The 21,062-nt window shown below is 34.4% G+C and overlaps 1 protein-coding gene across 1 annotated transcript; it reads left to right on the forward strand.

Annotated features, from left to right (window-relative positions):
- The first annotated feature begins 8,163 nt into the window (after window positions 1–8,163).
- On the forward strand, window positions 8,164–15,759 carry LOC122142786 (NLR family CARD domain-containing protein 3-like). The gene is given in 4 exon segments (XM_042753843.1): window positions 8,164–8,429; window positions 11,276–11,312; window positions 14,009–15,427; window positions 15,429–15,759. Coding segments are annotated over 4 exon segments (2,037 nt in total). The 5' UTR covers window positions 8,164–8,179.
- The last annotated feature ends 5,303 nt before the right edge of the window (window positions 15,760–21,062 follow it).

Consider the following 21,062-nt stretch of genomic DNA (forward strand, 5'->3'; position numbering starts at 1 on the left):
TTGATTGCTTTCGTTCTATAAAATCATCAGAATATTGATAATAGACAGTTTTCATGTTACTAACAGGAACGGTTTGAAGTTGATTGTTAAGTCACTGGCTTGTTGGCAAAACTATGATTTTACTTTGCTATGTTGGGTGATGTTCCTCTCATTACTTAATTTTAATGCAATATATGTTAAGAAATGCATAGTTTATTCCCAGTGTGTGGTCTCTTTTTTATCTGGGCCATGAGTGATGCCCCGTTTGTAAATGAATCAATGTAAATGCAAATTAATCTCTTTTGAGTTGACTGTGTCCAAAACTTGATCAAGCAATTTACCAAAACAGTCTGAATTGGCTTGTGAATCAGTTTGAACTATTTGTTCACTTACCTGAATGCACTGAATCATCTAAAGTGGTTTCTAATTGGGAGTCCTAACATGAACTTGCAGTCATGTTATATCTGTACTGATACACAGCCATATTGTACAGCTACGAGTGTGATATTGTGCTTATACAACAGTTTGGTGGCACGAGTGTGTAAATACATAAGAAACAACAGTGGAGTGTCTTTGAAAACGTATTTCATGCAGAACTAAAGTTCTTTTGTGCAGAGCTACTTCCTTCCACCACGGATTTAAATCTGAGTTTGACAGTTTCACAGCTGAGCTCAAGTTCCATTACTAATTCAGAAACGTCACTTTAGAACTTAAGTAACTAAGGAACGTTGAGTTGCTTCATTGAAAGTTTATTGTATTACTGTAGTAAAAGCTCACTGTATTATGAAAAGTATGATGAAAGATAGATAGATTTTCATTGGGTTGCCATCCAAAACTTTTTTTCTGCTGGTGCTGGTGCCGCGTCTGCAAAGTGCATTTGCAGCTTTTGACCGCTGAGTGGCGCTTATCAAACAAGCGCATCAAAGCACATTTTCGCAAATAGACGTCAGCTTTGCCTCGCTGATGTGTTACATTTGACGGTTGCAGTCAGGGAAAATGAAAGAAAAACACTTTAAAATATTTAATATTCACAGATGAAAGTTTGGTAAATTATGAAGTTATGTGCTTTCTTAGAACGAATTCAAGCAGGATAAATGTCAGCCTGAGCCTGTGTTCTATATTTTCTCTAAGCTACACAGTATACACCATATTTTAGATTTTGACACATTTAATATGTGTGTGCAGTATTATTTATATAATATGAATTATGTGTTATATTATTCAAAAGAAATTGTGGTTTACTTTGCATCGGAGCATTAATAGTGGTAGCCTAGTTTAGTGAGCTAGGCTACCATGGATAAATATGCAAAATGTCAATATTCTCATATATTAGGCCTATATTTTAATTTAAATTTTAAAATTCCTTTAATAAAACAACATGCATTTTTGTTATTCGTTAACTGTCCTTTATTTTGACAGACAGCTTCTTGGGAAAATATATTTGTCTGTACACTGATTAAGAAATTGTTGCGTGTTTTATAAATTATTTTCTTTATTTTACTAAAATATATATTGTATATATCTATTTTATATATATATATATCTATATATATATATATATATATATATATTTGTATAATTTCGTTCCCATTATTAAGCCTAATTAAAACAAGAAACGAATAAATTAAACCTGCATGATTTAGCTTAATCATTGAAATTGTAAAGAATGGACGGATTAATAAAACGTCCTCATGTTTAAACTCAAGTTCTCTCATTATAATAACCAAAGTGCAAATGATGTAAAAAAGAGCTTCATTAATAGGGACAACCTCAGTGATTTTAAAGGGAGCCTTCTTTACTTGCTTTTCATATAATTTAAGTAAAAAAAATAAAATTGCAGCCGCATTTAAATGCAGGTGTGGTACGAAATGTTCTGCGTTGCAAGATTTGCGCGGCGCGAGTGATGCTGAGTGGCACGCACAGCATTTATTCTTATTTGTTTTATCTTCATTACAAATCTTGTTTGGTTTTATTTTGGATAATTGCATGTAAAAATAATTGACATTGTAATGCATATTGCAAAATGGAATTATTATTCATATTCAAGTGTTTGTGCGAAAATTATTAATGCGCATGCAGGACAGGGAGGCGCCCTCTCGATCACTTGTGGTCGATCACTTGAATTTTTTCCTGATAATAAAAATAACTTAAAATTGTGGTGTCTCACATAAATATATTTACAGAAAGCCTGAAATCTCTTTTAAACAAATCAATTCAAAACGAAAGCATTATGTAATCTGTGAAGGTTGTATTTCTCTTTAAAGGCGCGTCCATGTGGAGAGAGTCAGCACTGTGAATTTCATCTTGCAACTGACAAGAAAACATGTCTCGTTTTTCACAATTACTGGGCTACTTCTGCCCGTGCTTTGTGGCAAACTTAATGCATGTGCTTGAGCGCGGGAATATATTAAGGCTCATTATGGATTATAGATGTAAATTTAATATAAACCTGCGATTAGTTGAATAATGACCGACTAGTAACTAGAAAAATCTTACGTGGGGGCAGACCTATTAAATATCCTCTAAACATCTATGTTAACGTTTTTAAAGCATTTTATACGAGTTTGCATAAATTCTTCTTTCAGAACGGTCTGTAATTGAGCGATACCTTAACACTGATTTTTCCTCTGAAACACAAAAACGAAAATTGAAATAAAATTGCTATTTTTTTGTTTTGAGAATGGCCAACCTTCTCTGCAGATCTTTGTTGCTTCTGGTTTGTGCATTGTAAATAGGCTACAAATAATAATAATAATAATAATAATAATAAGATAATAATAATAATAATAATAAATAATAATAATAATAATAATGTCTCCAAAAACTTCAAAATGTGTTTTTGTCATGTCTGTAACGCATGTGTATTCCCAAATCTAAAAAAGCCTATAAAACATCATAGACGGATCCATACTGATGTCTGGACTCTGTTTGTGATTTAGAAAACATAAAGAGAATGGTTTATATATTGGTTATGAAAAGGCTACATTCTTGTGAGAATTTTCTGTGAGATCATAGTCTAAAAAATATTGTTTAGACCAATACAAAATAAAATTAACGCAACAGTTTTGCAAAATTTATTTATTTTATTTAAAATTTATAATTTTTTTGAGTTAAGGCAACTACCTCTGAAATTAAGTTATAATAACCAATAAACTATATTGCGCTATACAGTAGTCATCTGTTTGGATTGTATGTATATTTTTATTCAAAGTTGCCCTAAAACCAAAATGACGAGTCCTATCTAAACCTGTTCTGCAAGAATTTTGATACCCTCATAAGACACTGTCCATATGAAAGGACCAAGAGATTCACACCTTTATCTCGACCCCCAAAAGCTATGCAGAACTAACCCCCACCCCCTCCAGCTGAGCGAACTCGGTCTGTTTTTTGGCTGTGAGGAACGGTGTGTTGTCATGTTACTGGGCTGAAACATGCCTGCACTTCACAGCAGCCCTACTCTTTTTATTCATTATTTTCCCGCAGCCCATATTATTATTATCACTAGACCAAAATAATAAACAAATTTATCAATTGATAATTAATCATTATTTTACGAAAATCATTGTTATTTGTGAACGTATCGTTTGCGGAAGGCTTTAAGACCAAGCGGAGTCCTCCATCAGATGCTCCCGCTTCACAGCGCGCGGGACTCACGCTAACTGCACCCAGCTTCAAAGTCCGCAAGTTTTGATTTAACTAAATCAGTTTGAGCTAATACAACTCACTGATCATGAGCCCAACATTTAGCAAGACAGAAAAACATTCAGTCTACCTGAAGGAAGATGTATTTCATTGTAAGTTAATGCTGTTAAATAGAGAGTTAAATAGAGAGAGAGAGAGAGAGAGAGAGAGAGAGAGAGAAATAAAAAAAAAACGTGTAGGCTATTCCTAAAACTTGGAGCTCATTATATTGAAGTACAAATCCAAACACCAGAAGCAACCTACACTCTCTCAGTGTTCTTTCATTGAAAAGTATGTTTATTGTTTATTCACAGGCTATATGGTTGAAATAATATTTTAGTTCAAAACTTTAAGTTTCATTGTTAAAAAAATGCTTTATTGGCTAACGTTTCACTAGACCTTCAGTTGTTATTCCATACCATTTGTAATTTCATAGTATTTTCACCTCCTAAATCACTAACCTTTAAAGTCACAATTCTATAATGGTGAAATTTACTCAGGCCGATGGCATTTTTAATGACAATATATTTTATTTTATTTTTATTTTTTTTAGAATAATTGTAGCCTACATAAATAGGTGAAGCAAAACAAATATGAATAATATTTGGATTGTCCCTTATTTTTTTCCTTATTTTCTTAAAGAATAAAGAATAAACACTTATTTTCTACAAGAATAAACATGATAACATATATTAACCCTCTGGAGTCTAAGGGTATTTTTTGGGCCTGGAGAAGTTTTGTCATGCCCTGACATTTGTGCTTTTTTTCAGTTTCTTATAAATATCTAAATGGCTAAAGTCTAATCTCACTGTAATCAGCAGAAACTAGGCTATAATAATATGTGAGCAGCATGTATGTACATGATTGTGTTTTTGAGAAAAAAAAAATGTATTTGGCGGGTTAGTGAAAAACTAAAAAATGTTAAATCACTTGAATAAGGCAATAAAACACCATACAGCAAACATTGGTTCCCAGATATTTTGAGAACTGGAGCTTGTAGCCTAGAATTTTTTTTTTTCTTAATGATGTGAAAATCATCTTGTTTACTCACTTACAGAAAACAATATATTGATTTAAATTTTCTAAGACACTTTTTTGTTGGTAAAAGTCATATGCGAGTAGGCGTCAACTATCATGAATTCACACCTGAGAAGACAAAGGGCCTTCATAATGAGCTGCATAATGATCCATTCAGTCAGCTGTGTCACTGAGAGGGATGAGTTACAAGAAAGAATGTGAGGACAAAATAAATCTATATAATTTTATGTTTGTAGTTTATTTAGAATATATTTAATTATCCAACAACAGAATTTAATATTCACTTGTGAGTGCAGTTAAACAGTTTATTAGGAAAAATCAAAGCTGACTTTCAAACTGGAATTTTTTGCATCATTACTCCAGTCACACAATCCTTCAGAAATCCTTTTAACAATCTTATTTTCTACAAAAAAAAAAAATTTATTGTTATTATTATCATCATTATTATTATTATATCATCATTATTATTATTATTATTATTATTATTAATGTTGAAAAGAGCTGAGAATTTTTTTTTTAGGTTTTTTAGGGGGGATAAATTGAAAGAACAGCAATGATTGTTACATTTGTTACAGTTACATTTATTGGTACATTTATATTATTTACATCAAGCTTTTGAATGGTATAGTAGTGTATATTGTTATTGAAACTTCATAATATTCTCACTTGATTATACATTTAGTCAGGAATTATTGGTTTGGAAAAAGTCTTTGGAAAAAGTCTAACTAGTAAAATGTTTACACGTTATGTGAAAACTAGTACAAGTATATAAATCAATAAAAAAGAGACTTACTCATGTTTATGATCTCTGCTGAATAAAGTGCTTCATTCTTTTTTCTGAGGAAATCCAAATCTCAAATCCTCAACCGCATCACATCTTTTTTGGGGTGAATTATGTCTTATTTCCTCTCATCGCGAAGCAAACAGTAAATAATATAAAAACTTGAAGAACAGTCTCGCTGCGTTGTCTTCTGTTGTTGTGGGGTATTCAAAGCCCGCGCGCTTCAGTGAAACATTTGAATCTCAAAAGCGCGCGCTCGGCGCGGGGGCGTGGTCGCATTACAAGATAATGAAGGGAGACGTGAAAAACGGACATCGCGTTGTTTTAATATGGATTACTTTATCACAGAATATTTGTTTTCAGCAGCACTGGTTTAGTTTAAAAGTAGACATGTCAGGCTTTCTATAGATATCTCTCGCATGTCTCTTCGTTGAGTATTCACTGAGTTACAGTTCATTTTAATGACGCATTTGTATCTGTGGATTGTGGAGTATGAATTGTTTTTTTTGCAATACTTTTTTGTTGTCTTTTTTTTATAAGTGCACAAAGTTTTGTTGTTATTATGTCTGTATACAAAAAAAAAAAGTAGACCCTTTACAGATTCGATTGATGTATTGCACTTATCTGTACGATCAAAACTGAAAGTGTAATTTAAGTTCTTTTCGGGGTTATCAGGAGAAAATACCCCAAAACGCGTATACGCGTTAATCGACTCCAGAGGGTTAATTCATAGAAATAATTTAAGCAATTAAAACCTGATAACAAATTATTAATTCATAGAAATAATTTAAGCAATTAAAACCTTTTTTTAAAACTTGAACTTCAATACTATTAAACTGACTTTAAAATCTTAAGGAGTTTATAAGTTTAAAAAGGGTAAAATGTCACAGTGCATGTTAAATAGTCTAAATGAACTTGTGTTAACAATATAATTAGAACTAACAATATAATTCGATATATTTATTTTTTTAAATGAACAATTCCTGTATAAAATGGGACATAAACCTTTATATCAAACATTTTGAAATCGTCCACAGCTTAGCAACGTGCGAGGCAGGTTGAGCGTGCGAAGTGAATGTGCTGCACAAAGTCATTTTCAGATGCAATGAAAATAAAAAGTTCCTACGTATATAATAATTATAATTACTGTTGTTAACGGAGGTTAAAAATTTTTATTCGTTTGTTTGATGCATTTTTTTTTTATTTATTATTATATATTTTTAAAAAAAACAGGCTAAAAAATAAATTAAGTTTGTAAGAGGAAAAAAATTATAAGTCATGTATAAGTTGCATTTTTATTACATTCAGAAATAATAACGGCTGGCCTAATAATGTATAATGTGCCAACAGGATATTTTTAGTTCCCCTTCACTTTACAACAAATCCTTTAAATTTAACAAATTTATCAGAACAGAAAAATAATTAAAAATATATAATTCTAATGGATAAATAAAATTGCAGTATGTAATAATATAGGCTTAGCTATAAACAAACAAAAAATAAATGAATAATAATTTAAAGTGAACCATAAGGTAAGGCTGGGGTCTCATTCGGGAGAAATCCAAACGTTTCCATATTCGTGATGTTGCCTATTTCAAGCTTAACTATTAGTAACTTTGTAGTTCATGCGTGTTTCAGTATCGACAAAAAAAAAAAAAATCATAATTATTAAAAAAATATGCCAAAGTGGACCGCTGCTCACACCGGATGTCACGGTGAACGGCTACTGTTTCCAATGAATGTGCGTGAGGCAAACAGCGCGATCACAACAGCTGAAACAGAAAAATACTAAATTTTTGGTCACACAGTAAAGGCATAATTCAAAAATGCAAAGTGTTAGCAGTTTGAAAAATCAAGAATAATAACAGAATTAATCATTATTATTGCTAAATGCTGGACCGTTCTCATTTCTATCTGCAAATGGAACCTGAAGGATTTTTTTTTTAAAGCAAGAATGAACCGAAATGAAAACATTTAGCTTTTTATCCGTATCTATAGGCCTTATATTTAATGACTGTTTAATAACAATAGCATGCATAAGATCCTTTGTGTAAAGGTCTTTCTTTAAATTTTTGATGAGTAGACTGTAGCCTAAGACTATACTACATTTTGAAATTAACTCACTGTACATTTTTTAATGGTTTTTAAAGATGTTACAATGTTATATCATAATGTTATTGTTGTTTTACTTCCTCCTTTTATCTCATTTTACAATTACATTCAGTTCGCAATCCGTCCCTTTGTGCCACCTGGCGGTAGTTTCGTGAATGAATTTAACACGCGACTGACTTGCAGTTAACGCCGTGGCTCTGCGGCAGTGGTACGCGCGGCAGTATTACCCATTTTGGTTGTCTACCTACTGTAGACTGAGTGTGATTACCTGCATCTGATACAGCATTCATTCTTCAGCTCAATTTCATCTTCACAATAAAACATTAGTTTGAATGTCCACTGAGGAAAGTGATATCTTTGTTGAAGTATCCTTTCAACTGCTAAAGGGATTTTTTCATTACAACACTGGTCAAAGCATTCATACCTTTTAATATAATATTTCTTTGCTACAACTTATTCATAAAGACAGTCTCTTGTCACCATCTAAGACACTCTGTTCTATTAAATAATCTAAACATTTTTTGAACACATTAAGAGTAAAACTACTTCAGATCTTTTTGTCCTGCAGCTTTGAATCGGTGAAGGACGATGGCGTCTGTTAAAGATCGGCTCATAAACACACTGAAGGACCTGTCCAGAGATGATCTAAATGAGTTACAGTGGCACTTACAGAAAGATCATGAGTGTATATCAAAGTATGAAATGGACAATGCAAATATGTTTAAAACGGTGGATAAGATGGTGGACTGTTTTGGACCAGAAAAAGCTGTGAAGACCATGGTCGGCATCCTGAGGAAGATGAACCACAATCATCTGGCTGAGCAGCTGGACAGTTATAGTAAAATGAGTAGGTATAATTTATTCACATTGAATGTAACTTGAGTAACTGTTTAAAAGTGTGATGGTTTAACAAACTTTACTCTATGGAAATGAGGAAAGATTTTTCCCCCAGTGAATTGTTTTTTATGCAAAGGTTAATTTCAATAACCCTAACCTAACCATTATACAGTCTCATGTGTTGTTTGGTGTGCTCTATGTCAATAGTTTGATCAAAAAGCTTTTAATAATTTAGGTCAGCACGGCCTGAAGTTAATCCAACAGTGACAACCCAATAAATGCTTTGGAAACATTTGAGTTGAAAGTTGAAAACCACTTGCATTTGAGTCAACATTAGTCAACGCATTTACATCGCCATACATGTTGTCAGCATCAGCATAATCAGTATAAGATGTGCATGTATGTACTGCACTGTTGCAGTATGAGTGTTATTAATTGGAATATTGTAGAAACAGTTTTGTAATGATTTATGGGATAAAAATAATATTACTATTTTAATTGTATTTATTTGAAAAGGGACAGTGTACAATTTTTTAAATAAATGTTTCTATTTAATGAATTTTACCATATTTAGCCAAAGGCTAATTTTCATCTGCAGCAGGTTATCACTTAAACAACAACAACAACAATGTAACACAAAACAAATACTAAAGAATACATACATTACATGTAAACACACAACATACTATAATGGACAAAAGAAACAATAATTTGTATTGTAGAAACAATTATGCCACAACTATGTCAATGCTAACAGAGTTACAATATCGGTGCGTCGTCATGGTCAGATACCTTCATCCACAAATTCAGTCAGAACAAAATTTTGTTCCCTTTCTTTTTAACAGAATCAGTAAATATACTATTGAAGATAGCAGCAATATAATTATTTTGGTAAATTATGGTAAAATTTTTATGCTTATGCTTTTATGCTTAACTCTTAAGCTAAATTTATCTCTTACAGAGTTAATTCTATTAATAAAAGTATTACACAGTATGCCATACTCTAAATCATCAGAAGATATGTCATTCCACTTCAAACTAGTTATATCCTTATCATATGCTACTAACTTTCCTTTTGGTATACAATAGAAAACATAAGTTGAAGTATCTGAGGTATTTCTGAATGTTTTTGTAAATTTTCCTGCAACTAAAGTTAAATTATGATCAGATAATCCAGTGATCAAATGATAACTTTTGATCATCATTTCACATTTCTAAGTGAAATTAAATCTAGCTGTGTCTTTGTCGAGTTAGCAATCCTTGTTGGAACTTTTATAAGCTGGTTTAGGTGATATTTATTCAAAATATTTTTAAGGTTTTTTTCTCTTTAATTTATATTCTGTTCAAATTGCCCATTAGAACTATTTCTTTATTACATTCTTTTAAAATTCATGTTAGTTGATAAAATAACTCTCTTGCAGAAGGTGTAATTAGTGAACTAATAATTACTGGATGTAAACAGGATGTAAAGGAACATATAAAAAACTTAAGATACATTATACATCATCATCATTACGATATGAAAGTATAACAAATGTAGAATATATTGTATGGAATCCGAGAAAAAAAACATTTGAGACATTAAAAAAACACTAGCAAGATAAGCAGCGATGCTTTATGAATGAATTAATGATCATAAAGATCACGAACCTAATAAAGAAAATGTTGGAAAAAGTTTTTCCCTTCTACTGACTCTCTCTCTCTCTCTCTCTCACACACACACAAGCCTAATTGATGTGAAAACAGAATAGAATTTATTAAACACAAGGAAGCAACCATAACTTCAGGAGGGGTCAAGGCCAACATAAACAGAAAATACTAACTCCCAAAAACAACCTAACTAACCTACAAAAATAAAAATAAAACAATACAAAAGGATTACCCTAACTCCCTAACTGATCTGGACCAATCAGGATAGTGCAGTCATTAGCAGAATCCTCCACTAATTGATCTCCACCTGTTAGTCCTTATCAGCGCTTGAGAGGGAGAGAGAGAGAGAAAACAGACAAGGCACATACACAAAGAGACACTTCCACTTGAGTAGGCCCTGGGACGTAACACCCCCACCACAAGATTTCAAACTAACAAAAAGTTTGTAAACAACCCCCAACTCATTAATACACTTAGCTTTCCATTGAATGGACCCTGGATAGGGCATCGGCCACAACATTCTCTGAGCCTTTCTTATGGCGAATATCCAGATGGTATCCCTGCACCATCAGGGACCACCGCATCAACCTCTGGTTCGAATTAGCCATTCGAGACAGAAAAACCGGAGGGTTAAAATTTGGAGCAGACAACACTGGGGCATTACACAAAATATCCTTGGCAGCATTAAAAGCATGAGCACATTCTGAATCAGAATCAGAATGAGCTTTATTGCCAGGTATGTTCACACATACAAGGAATTTGTTTTCATGACAGAAGTTCAGCAGTGCAACAGAATGACAGCGACAGAACAAAAAACACATAATAAAGAATAAAACATACAAAAATACAAAAAAATACAAATAAGTAGGTAAGGAATGACAATATACAAATTGACAATTGTATTGCAGGTATATTACAATGAGCAGTTGTGTATGTACAGGTACATTATGTGCAAAAAATTGAAGGTACACTAAGTATGTGTTAGATAAATAAGTGTCTATGTATGTAAATATAAATATTTATTATATATAAATCTATATATATATATATATATATATATATATATATATATATATATATATATATATATATATATATATATTATCAAGTGTTCATTAGATGGATTGCCTGAGGGAAGAAACTGTGTCTGGTCGTTCTGGTGCTCAGTGCTCTGTAGCGTCGACCAGATGGCAACAGTTCAAAGAGGAAGTGTGCTGGATGTGAGGGGTCCAGAGTGATTTTGCCAGCCTTTGGTACAACCTCTGCTGGGCCTTTTTCACAATGGAGTCAATGTGATTGTCCCACTTCAGGTTCTGAGAGAGTGGTTCCCAGGAACCTGAATGACTCCACTGCAGTCACAGTGCTGTTCATGATGGTGAGTGGGGGGAGTGCAGGGGGGTTTCTCCTAAAGTCCACGATCATCTCCACTGTTTGAGTGTGTTGAGCTCCAGGTTGTTGAGAGTGCACCAGACAGCCAGCTCTTTAACCTCCTGTCTGTAAGCAGACTCTTCACCATCCTGAATGAGGCTGATGAGTGTGGTGTCGTCTGCAAACTTCAGGAGCTTGACAGAGGGGTCTTTAGATGTGCAGTCGCTGGTGTACAGGGAGAAGAGCAGTGGGGAGAGAATGCAGCCCTGGGGAGCTCCGTTGCTGATTGTATGGGTGCTGGATGTGTATTTTCCCAGCCTCACTAGCTGGTTGCTGTATGTGAGCTGTTGATCCACTGACAGACGGAGGTGGGCACAGAGAGCTGAGTTAGTTTGGGCAGGAGGAGGTTTGGGATGATAGTGTTAAAGGCCGAGCTGAAGTCCACAAACAGGATCCTCACATAAGTCCCTGGTCTGTCTAGGTGTTGCAGAACATAATGCAGTCCAATGTTTACTGCATCTTCCACAGACCTGTTTGCTCTGTAGGCAAACTTAAGAGGATCCAGTAAGGGTCCAGACCAGACCAGGAGGCCGATAAATTACTACAACATGGAGTTTTATAGGAGCTGTTACCTAAATAGCATGAGATTCAAATTAGTTAGTATTTCATAGGGGAGAGTGGGTTAAGTATTTGGAATTGTTAGAAATAAGACCAGTACCCCCACCCCTCCCAATGTGACGGGGGGTGTGAGAGAAAGAGAAATTGTTAGAAAGAGCAGCAGGGATTGCTGAGTCTTCTGGATGTATCCAGGTCTCAGTCAAGCCCAAGATGCTAAGAGTACACTGAGAAGCAATGTCCAGAATTATGTTTGGTTGCTTTGTTGACTGTAGACTGACAATTCCAGAGACCCACAAAAAAGAGAGAGGTGCAGTAGCAGAGTCCCAGATAGGACGCAGGTATTGCCATCTGCGTTTGATGTTAGAGTGTCGTTGGGAGACAACAGGAATGCATTGGAAACACATGATAGATGTGGGAAAGAAAGATTATAAGGACAGTGTGTGGAAAGGAAAATAAAATATACTTTAGCTTTCGCATCAGCGCACAGATAGTAAATAAATACACATTTTGAATACAGCCATGGAGGCCTTGACAGTTAGCACACCAAAAGCCTATAGTAGGTCAATGGTTAAAATTAAACCTACTGCGGGAAAAAATTAAAAAATTAAATTAAACTTCTCTGCTGACTAAAAGTACAATTCTCACTATTAAGTAGCTGCTTATAAGCATGCATATCACTAATATAGTGGCTGTTTAATAGTACTTATAATGCACATATTAATGTGGTCCCACTTTACATTAAGTGTCCCTAATGCCAGTGTACTTGCAAAGTAACTAGATGTGTACATAGTATGTAACCTCAGTGTAAGTACACATTGGTACATAGTATCTGCAGCTCTAAGGTTTGTGTAACTACACATAAGTAACAACCCACTGAACAGTTTGTGTAAGTACAAATGTGTAACAGAACATTGGTAATAACACTTTTTGGTAATTAAAGTACAAATATGTAACAGGACTAACAGCACTTTTTGGTAAAGAAAGTGTTACACTTAATAATAGATTTATCATGTAATTATGCTGATGTTACACAGCAGCGGACAGTAAGTTAGACTTTACATATAAATTGTGGTTAGTGTCCAGAATGTCACACTTTATATTAAGTGGACAGTTCCTGAGGAGTTACAATGTAAGTACACTGGTATTACAGTAGTGCACCAACTCCAACTTGAGATCCAACTCCTCCCACTTTACATATCCCTAAACCTACCAATCTCCACCCCCTTAATCCCATCTCCACCCCTAAACCTATCCATCTCCACCCCCTGGATCCCATTTCCATCTCTAAATTTACCAATCTCCACCCCCTGGATCAAATGGTTCCAATTACTCTTATACATATTCCTGTTACACGAGTACTTAGTGAAAAAAGTGTTGTTATCAATGTCCTGTTACACATTTGTACTTACACAAACCATCCTGAGGATTATTACATGTGTGTAGTTACAGAAATGTTACAGCTGTAGATACCATGTACTAATGTGTACTTACACTGTGGTTTCATACTACGTACACATTTGGTTACTATGTAAGTACACAGGTATTAGGGACACAATATAAAGTTGGACCATAAGCAGCAAATTAAAATTTTACTGGGGCAAATATCATATTTAATGATGATATTTGGATCTTAAAATAAAATTACGATTAATATTATGTTTTAAGTCACATGTCACTTAACATCAGTGTTAGAGTGTCATATAATTCCTTCCTATATTGTGGGGAACCAGTCAGGGAATTTCACCTTGATAGTAAAGAAAAATCAATGGATACTGATGAATAAATAAGTCCACAAATCCTTTATGTGTTGTATTTGTTGTAATGGGAAGTACATGCCGTCTTAAAATATACATACAGGTTTTATTATAAATTCATGAAAAATATGATCACTAAGTCTATGCTGTCTTTTTCTCTCTTTCATAATGCCTCAACTGCAGATGACAGTAATGATTACACAGACACCAGCCACAGACTGAAGAACAAATTAAATAATGACTACAACCGGATATTGGTTGGTAATTCTAACACAGGTCACCGGGAATACCTGAATGATATTTACACTGATTTATATGTGGTGGAGAATGAGACTGGAGGAAGAGTGAATGATCACGAGGTGATACAGATCCAAACAAATCACAGTCGATTGACTGCCAAGGAGACGCCAATCAAGTGCAAAGACATGTTTAAAGTCCAGTTTGACACGGGTCGACAAAACAGAAAAGTGATGACAATGGGGATTGCAGGAGGAGGAAAAACTGTCTCTGTCAATAAATTCATCCTTGACTGGGCTGAAGGAAAAGAAAATCATGATATAATCTTCATATTTCCACTTCCTTTCCGTAGACTGAATTTGATTAAAGAAGAGTACAGTCTCATAGGACTGCTTAACAAATACTTCTTCAATAGTCCTGAAGTACTGACTTCTCTTCCTGAAGATGATGGTAAGGTCATGTTCATCTTTGATGGGTTGGATGAATGTCGCTTCCCTTTGATATTTCAAGAGGATGACAGCTTTACAGATATTAATGAAAAAACAGCAGTGAGTAACATAATAACAAACCTGATCAAAAGACATCTGGTTCCCTCTGCTCTCATCTGGATCACATCCAGACCAGCAGCAGCTGCTCTGATACCCCGAGACTACATTGATCAGGTGACCGAGGTACAAGGATTCAACAATGACCAGAAAGAGGAATACTTCAACAAAAACAGTCCTGAGATTGCTGGAAGGATCATTCATCACATCAGGAAATCCAGGAGTCTGTACATCATGTGCCACATCCCCATCTTCTGTTGGATCTCTCTCACTGTTCTTGGGCCTCTACTGACTCGAGAGAGCAATGACAAAATACCCACAACTCTCACAGGCATGTACACAAACTTCTTACTAACTCAGCAACAACAGATGGGAAAAAAATACAGTAATCATTCTTTTGAAGAGGTTATTCTGAAGCTTGGGAAACTAGCCTTTCAACAGCTGGAGAAAGGAAATCTGATTTTCTACAAAGAAGATCTTGAGGAGTGTGGACTAGATTTAAGTGAAGCATCAGTGTATTCTGGTTTATGCACTCAGATGTTTCAGGAGGAAAAGGTTCCTACAAGAAACGTTTACAGCTTTGTACATCTCAGCATCCAGGAATTCCTTGCTGCTCTCTATGTGTTTTTGATTATCAAAGCCAAAAAAGCAAATCCATTTCTTGAATCCTGGAAAAAGAGACTGTCATGGAAAGTGTCAAAAAAGCCACTGTTTAAACTTCATAAGGCTGCAGTTAAGAAGGCTTTACAAAGTGAGAACGGAAATTTTTATTTTTTCAGAAGCACCTGGACCTTTTTTCTCCGGTTCCTGCTGGGTCTCTCACTTGAGTGAGATAGTAGTGGGACTGAAGCTCAAAGCAGAGAGTGTCAAAGACACCACTGACTATATCAAAAAGACTATAGAGAAGGAGGAATCAGTAGAGAGGACCATCAATCTCTTCCACTGTTTGAGTGAACTGAAAGATGTCTTTGTGGAGGAAATACAGAAGAATCTGCTCTCAGGAAATCTTTCCGCTCAGAATCTCTCCTCTGCTCAGTGGTCAGCTCTGGTGTTTGTGCTCCAGATGTCAGAAGAGACTCAAGAGAAGTTTCAACTGCAGAAATACAAAAAATCTGATGACGCACTGGTGAGTTTGATTGCAGTGATAATGAATATCTGAAGAGGAGTTTATGATTCTTATTTACATTAATTTATATACACTATTAGTGATTTTAATTGGGTCTTAATTTTATACGGGTAAGAAAAATGAATAAATGTAAATGTATCATTGTGTGTGATGACATTTAATGCCATTGTATCTCCACCATCAGGCAAGTTGAACTCATGTTTTAGCCACTTAATTATTCTTGATAGTATCATACATTGAAAATATTGGTTTAATGTTTTATAAAGCATTAAATTATTGTAACAAAATTACAATATAGACTTAAGGAAGCTTTACTTTTACTTTAATTGTCTTTTAAATAGGACATTGGATGCCCATTTTACACAAGTTGGTATGATTCTTTAGTATCTTCATGACATGTCTGCAACATACTTTGGTTAAAATTCCTCAGTGGTCATGTAAAACAACCCCCATTTTACTTTGTCAAAAACAGCTCTGTTCACAGCGACCTGTTTCAGTGCATGTCTCTTTAAATGCTTATGAGCTCTGCTCACTCCGCCCCTCTCTTCCATGGAAATGGAAAGACGATTTGCAAATGGTCATAAAAAAGAGATAAAGTGTGAGACTTACTTCTTTGGGAGGTGCAGCTGGGTCTCGAATTTTTGACGCCCTGACTTTTGTGCTTTTTTTCAGTTGCTTATAAACATATACATGAATAAAGTCTGAAAACACTGTATTCAGTACAAACTGGGCTACAGTAATATAGCATGTATGTACATGATTGTGTTTTTGAGAAATCAATGTTTATGCGTGGTTTGTGAAAAACTAAAATTTTGAAGTCACTGAAATAAGGTCATAAAACACATACAGAACATTTGTTCACAAGACTGTCAAACCTGGAGCATGTACCCTAGAATTTTTGCTTCAAAATGATGTGACAATCATCTTGTTTACTCACTCAAAGGAAACAATAGATTAATTTAAATTTAAAATATTATTGTGATTTACACCTGAGAAGACAAAGGCCCGCATAATGAACAGCATAATGAGCCTTTCAGCCAGGTGTGTGACTGAAAGTGAAGAGTTACAAGAAAGAATGTGAGGAAAAAATAAATGTACCAAACAAGCGTACCGAGACCTGCTTGAAGAGGTGGTTTCGGTACGCTTTCAAACGAACTCTGGAGCGGTTCATTTGTGGTGAGAACGTGATCCGACCTCGAACAGACCCAACTGCAAAAAGTACTGATCATTTTTGGACTAAAACCAGCTGCCGTAGTCAGCTGCTCTGTACATTATGGGATGAGGAAGTGTTTGTTGACAGTTTTTTTTTTGTGTGTGTTTGTTGACAGTTTGCGCTTTAGCATGGCAGCTCGTGGATTAATGCACGCCTCCGCTTGAAGTTACGAGCGATGCCGCTCGCCGTTTGCAGTGCATTAGAACGTTTTTTTTCAAGCCGCATCCGCGCTTCATTATAGAAATGTACTGTTTGCATATTGTCGTGTATACAAACAATTGAATAGATTATGGCCAGGGACAAAACCAGCCCGCGCAGTCATCTCTCTATAGTTGTGTTGTCTCCGTGTTGTTTGCTGGCTTTTCCTCTTATGTTGGAATTTTCCTGCACGTAAATTCTGACCAATCGAAGAGCAGTTTAGGAAATACGTCATGGCCAATGTGTGATGTGGATGTTGTCATGTGACTGCATTTTGGTTTGTTTCAACTGGTTCGGACCAAAGCAATCAGTGTGGTGTGAAAAGGAACCAAAAAAGCTGAAAAATGCTACAATGTATAATTGTTTGCCCTTGGTTCGGACCAAATGAACCGAACTAGAGATGTGAAAGCACCCTGAGATTCACTTGCAAATGCAGTTAAACAGTTTGTTAGGAACAATCAAAGCTGACTTTCAAAACTGAATTTTTAGCATCATTTCTCCAGTCACACGATCCTTCATAAATCCTTCTAATATTCTGATTTTCTACAAAAAAAAAAAATAACATTTATTGTTATTATTATTATTATTATTATTAATGTTGAAAAAAGCTGAGAATATTTTTTTTTTTTTTTTTTATAAATTGAAAGAACATCATCGTTTGTAACATTTATCGTATTAATTGTTTTTATTTATCATCACGTGTGTGCTAAAAAAGTTTTGATTTCTATATATACTGACTCCAAGCTTTTGAATGGTATAGTGTATATTGTTACACTCGGAGTAAGACTGGAGTAATGATGCTGAAAATTTAGCTTTGATCACAGAAATAAATTTAATTTTAAAGTATATTCAAATAGAAAGCAGTTATTTTAAATATTAAAAATATTTCACAATATTACTGCTTTAGCAAACTGGTATTGACTGGTATTGTGTAATGTTGAAATATATAAATGAACATCGCATAACTATCATTTAGTGTTTATTGTTTATGTGCTCTCAAATAAACTAAATGATAAACTGCATTATTAACATTATTGTGAGGGTCACTGATACTAGAAGTACAGTAGAATATTTATATGATGTGAATGAAACTTCATAATGTTTCACTTGATTATGCATTTAGTCAGGAATTTTAGTTTGGTAAAAGTCTAACTAGTAAAATGTGTATATATATATATATACTTACTCATGTTTATGATCTCTGCTGGATAAAGCGCTTCATTCTTTTTTTTTTTTGAGGAAATCCAAAACTCAAATCCTGAGGTAATCCTCAGTGCATCTGCTTGGGGTGAATTATGTCTTATTCCTCTCAGCGCGAAGCGAACAGTAAAAAAAAAAAAAACTTGAAGAACAGTCTCACTGCTTTGTTTTCTGTGTGGGCGTTTACAAGCAACGAGCTTCACGTGGAACATTATAATGTCAATACCACCTTCAGCGCCTGGGCGTGGTCACATTAGATATAATGAAGGGAGACGTGAAAGACGGACATCGAGTTGTTTTCATATGAATTACTTTATCACAGAATATTTGTTTTCATTATCACTTGCTTAGTTTAAAAGTAGACATGTCAAGCTTTCTATAGATCTATTATATCGATATCTCTCATGTCTTTTTGTTGAGTATTCATTGAGTTACAGACAGCGCACCTTGTTTGTTTTCTTTATTTAATAAATGCACAAAGTTTTGTTGTTATTATGTGTGTATTCAAATAAAAGTAAACCCTTTACAGATTCGATTGATGTATTGCTCTTATCTGTACGATCAAATCTGAACGTGTAATTTAAGTTCTTTTTGGGGTTATCAGGAGAAGATGCCTCAAGAGGGTTAACTACAAAGGTTTTCCAAGTCATCTGTGCTCCAGATTATAAACTCTATCTGATAAACATATTAATATCATTGTTTGTTTTGTTCTCAACATAGGCTACAGTTTTGTAATCTCACAGCTCAGTCCTGTGAAAGTTTGTCATCAGTTTTACAATCCTCAAACTCTGTCCTGAGAGAGCTGGACCTGAATAACAATGACCTGCAGGATGCTGGAGTGAAGCTTCTTTCTGATGGACTGAAGAGTCCAAACTGTCAGCTGGAGATAGTAAGGTTTGAGTTCAAAAACTTTCATTTAATCTTTCTTGCATTAATTGTTAAAGATCACACTGCTTGGATTTATTCCATATGCAATTACATTGTGTTTTTCTTTTTCAGACTTTCCATATGTAATCTCACACCTCAGTCTTGTGAGAGTTTGTCTTCAGTTCTACAGTCCTCAAACTCTGTCCTGAAAGAGCTGGACCTGGATAACAATGACCTGCAGGATTCTGGAGTGAAGCTGCTTCATGATGGACTGAAGAGTCCAAATTGTAAGCTGGAGAGACTGAGGTAAATGTTTTATCACAAAAAATGACTAAATTACATTTTGTCCAAATGTCAGAACAAGAGAAAAACATCCGCAGGCATGTTTTTTGTAGTTATACAGATGTATTGATTTTTCTTCCATGAGAAGTTTGACTTATGTGAACTTGGTAAATCATCTGAGATTTTTTTTTCTAGTGGCTGAGTGTACAAGACACCCTTGACATCTCAGACGGTCCAAAATTAAAGGTGCCATATGTAATCTAGCAGTTGAAATGGGTACTTCATTATTAATTCAGTAATATTTCAAAATATTGGAGAGATTACTACAGTCCAAATTCAAAATATATGAGAGAGATGTTTCTCCCACCCCCTCCCAAACCTATCTTCTATAACAAAACACTGCTCTGGGTGTGTGTCCACTGTGTGTATTAATTCATTACTTATTTATGTGTTTTTGTGTGTGTGTGTTTTTGTTTGTGTTTTTGTTTTTGTTTTTGTGTGTGACTTTTCGTTAAAGGCAGAGTACAAATTCCGAGTATGAGTTACCATTCTTGGCCGTCACGTCACTCACTTTAACTTTCACAGGAGCCATTTTGAATTCCTGAAGACACAGAAGTGCTGACACATTAGTTTATTATTAGTTGGAATTATAGTCTGGAATTATAGTTTGGGAAAAGTCAGGAATTCCAAATGGATCTTGTGTAAGTTGAAGTGAGTGATGTGACGGCCAAGAATGGAAGAACTCATACTCGGAATTTGTACTCTGCATTTAACCCATCTAAGTGCACACACATACACACACAGCAGTGAGCAGTGAATTAACATACACAGTGGACACATTAGTTATTTTTATCAGTTGTAATTATAGTCTGAAATTATAGCTTGGGAAAAGTCCAACTAATACATTTTTTCAAATTTGTCACAATAACACAATAATTATTTAATGCAAATCAGAAAATTACTTACTCAGCAGACATGATATCCTCTGCTGGATCAATTTTCAAAAATATTAGAAAAATTATTTGAAATAAGACTAAGCAGTTTCATCAAAAAACATAAACTAATAAATGAACATCAATATGGTTTCCAAGAAAATCGATCTACAGAAATGGCTGTAATAGAGTTAGTTGAAAAATTGACCTCTGCAATAGAAAATAACAATTATTCAATTGGAATTTTCATAGACTTGAAAAAAGCATTTGATACTATTGATCATAAAACTCTGTTAAAAAAAACTTGAAATATATGGTATCAGGGGCCTTGCCCAAAGATGGATTACTGACTATCTCAGGAATAGATTTCAGTTTGTTCAATTTACCAATGGAAGGTCTAAGCTACAGAGAGCTACTTGTGGGGTTCCGCCAGGATCAGTGCTCGGACCTAAGCTATTCTTATTATATATTAACGATTAAACTGTGTCTTATTTGCAGACGATACAATTTTATTTGTTCCAATCAAAACTTGGGAAAGCTTCTGGACACGATGGAAGCAGAAATGAAAACATAAAAAAAATGGTTCAATGTTAATAAACTATCACTAAATATAAATAAAACAAAATTTATTTTATTTGGCAATA

This window comes from Cyprinus carpio, unplaced genomic scaffold (assembly GCF_018340385.1).
Source record: "Cyprinus carpio isolate SPL01 unplaced genomic scaffold, ASM1834038v1 S000000168, whole genome shotgun sequence".
In the NCBI taxonomy this organism is placed as follows: Eukaryota; Metazoa; Chordata; class Actinopteri; order Cypriniformes; family Cyprinidae; genus Cyprinus; species Cyprinus carpio.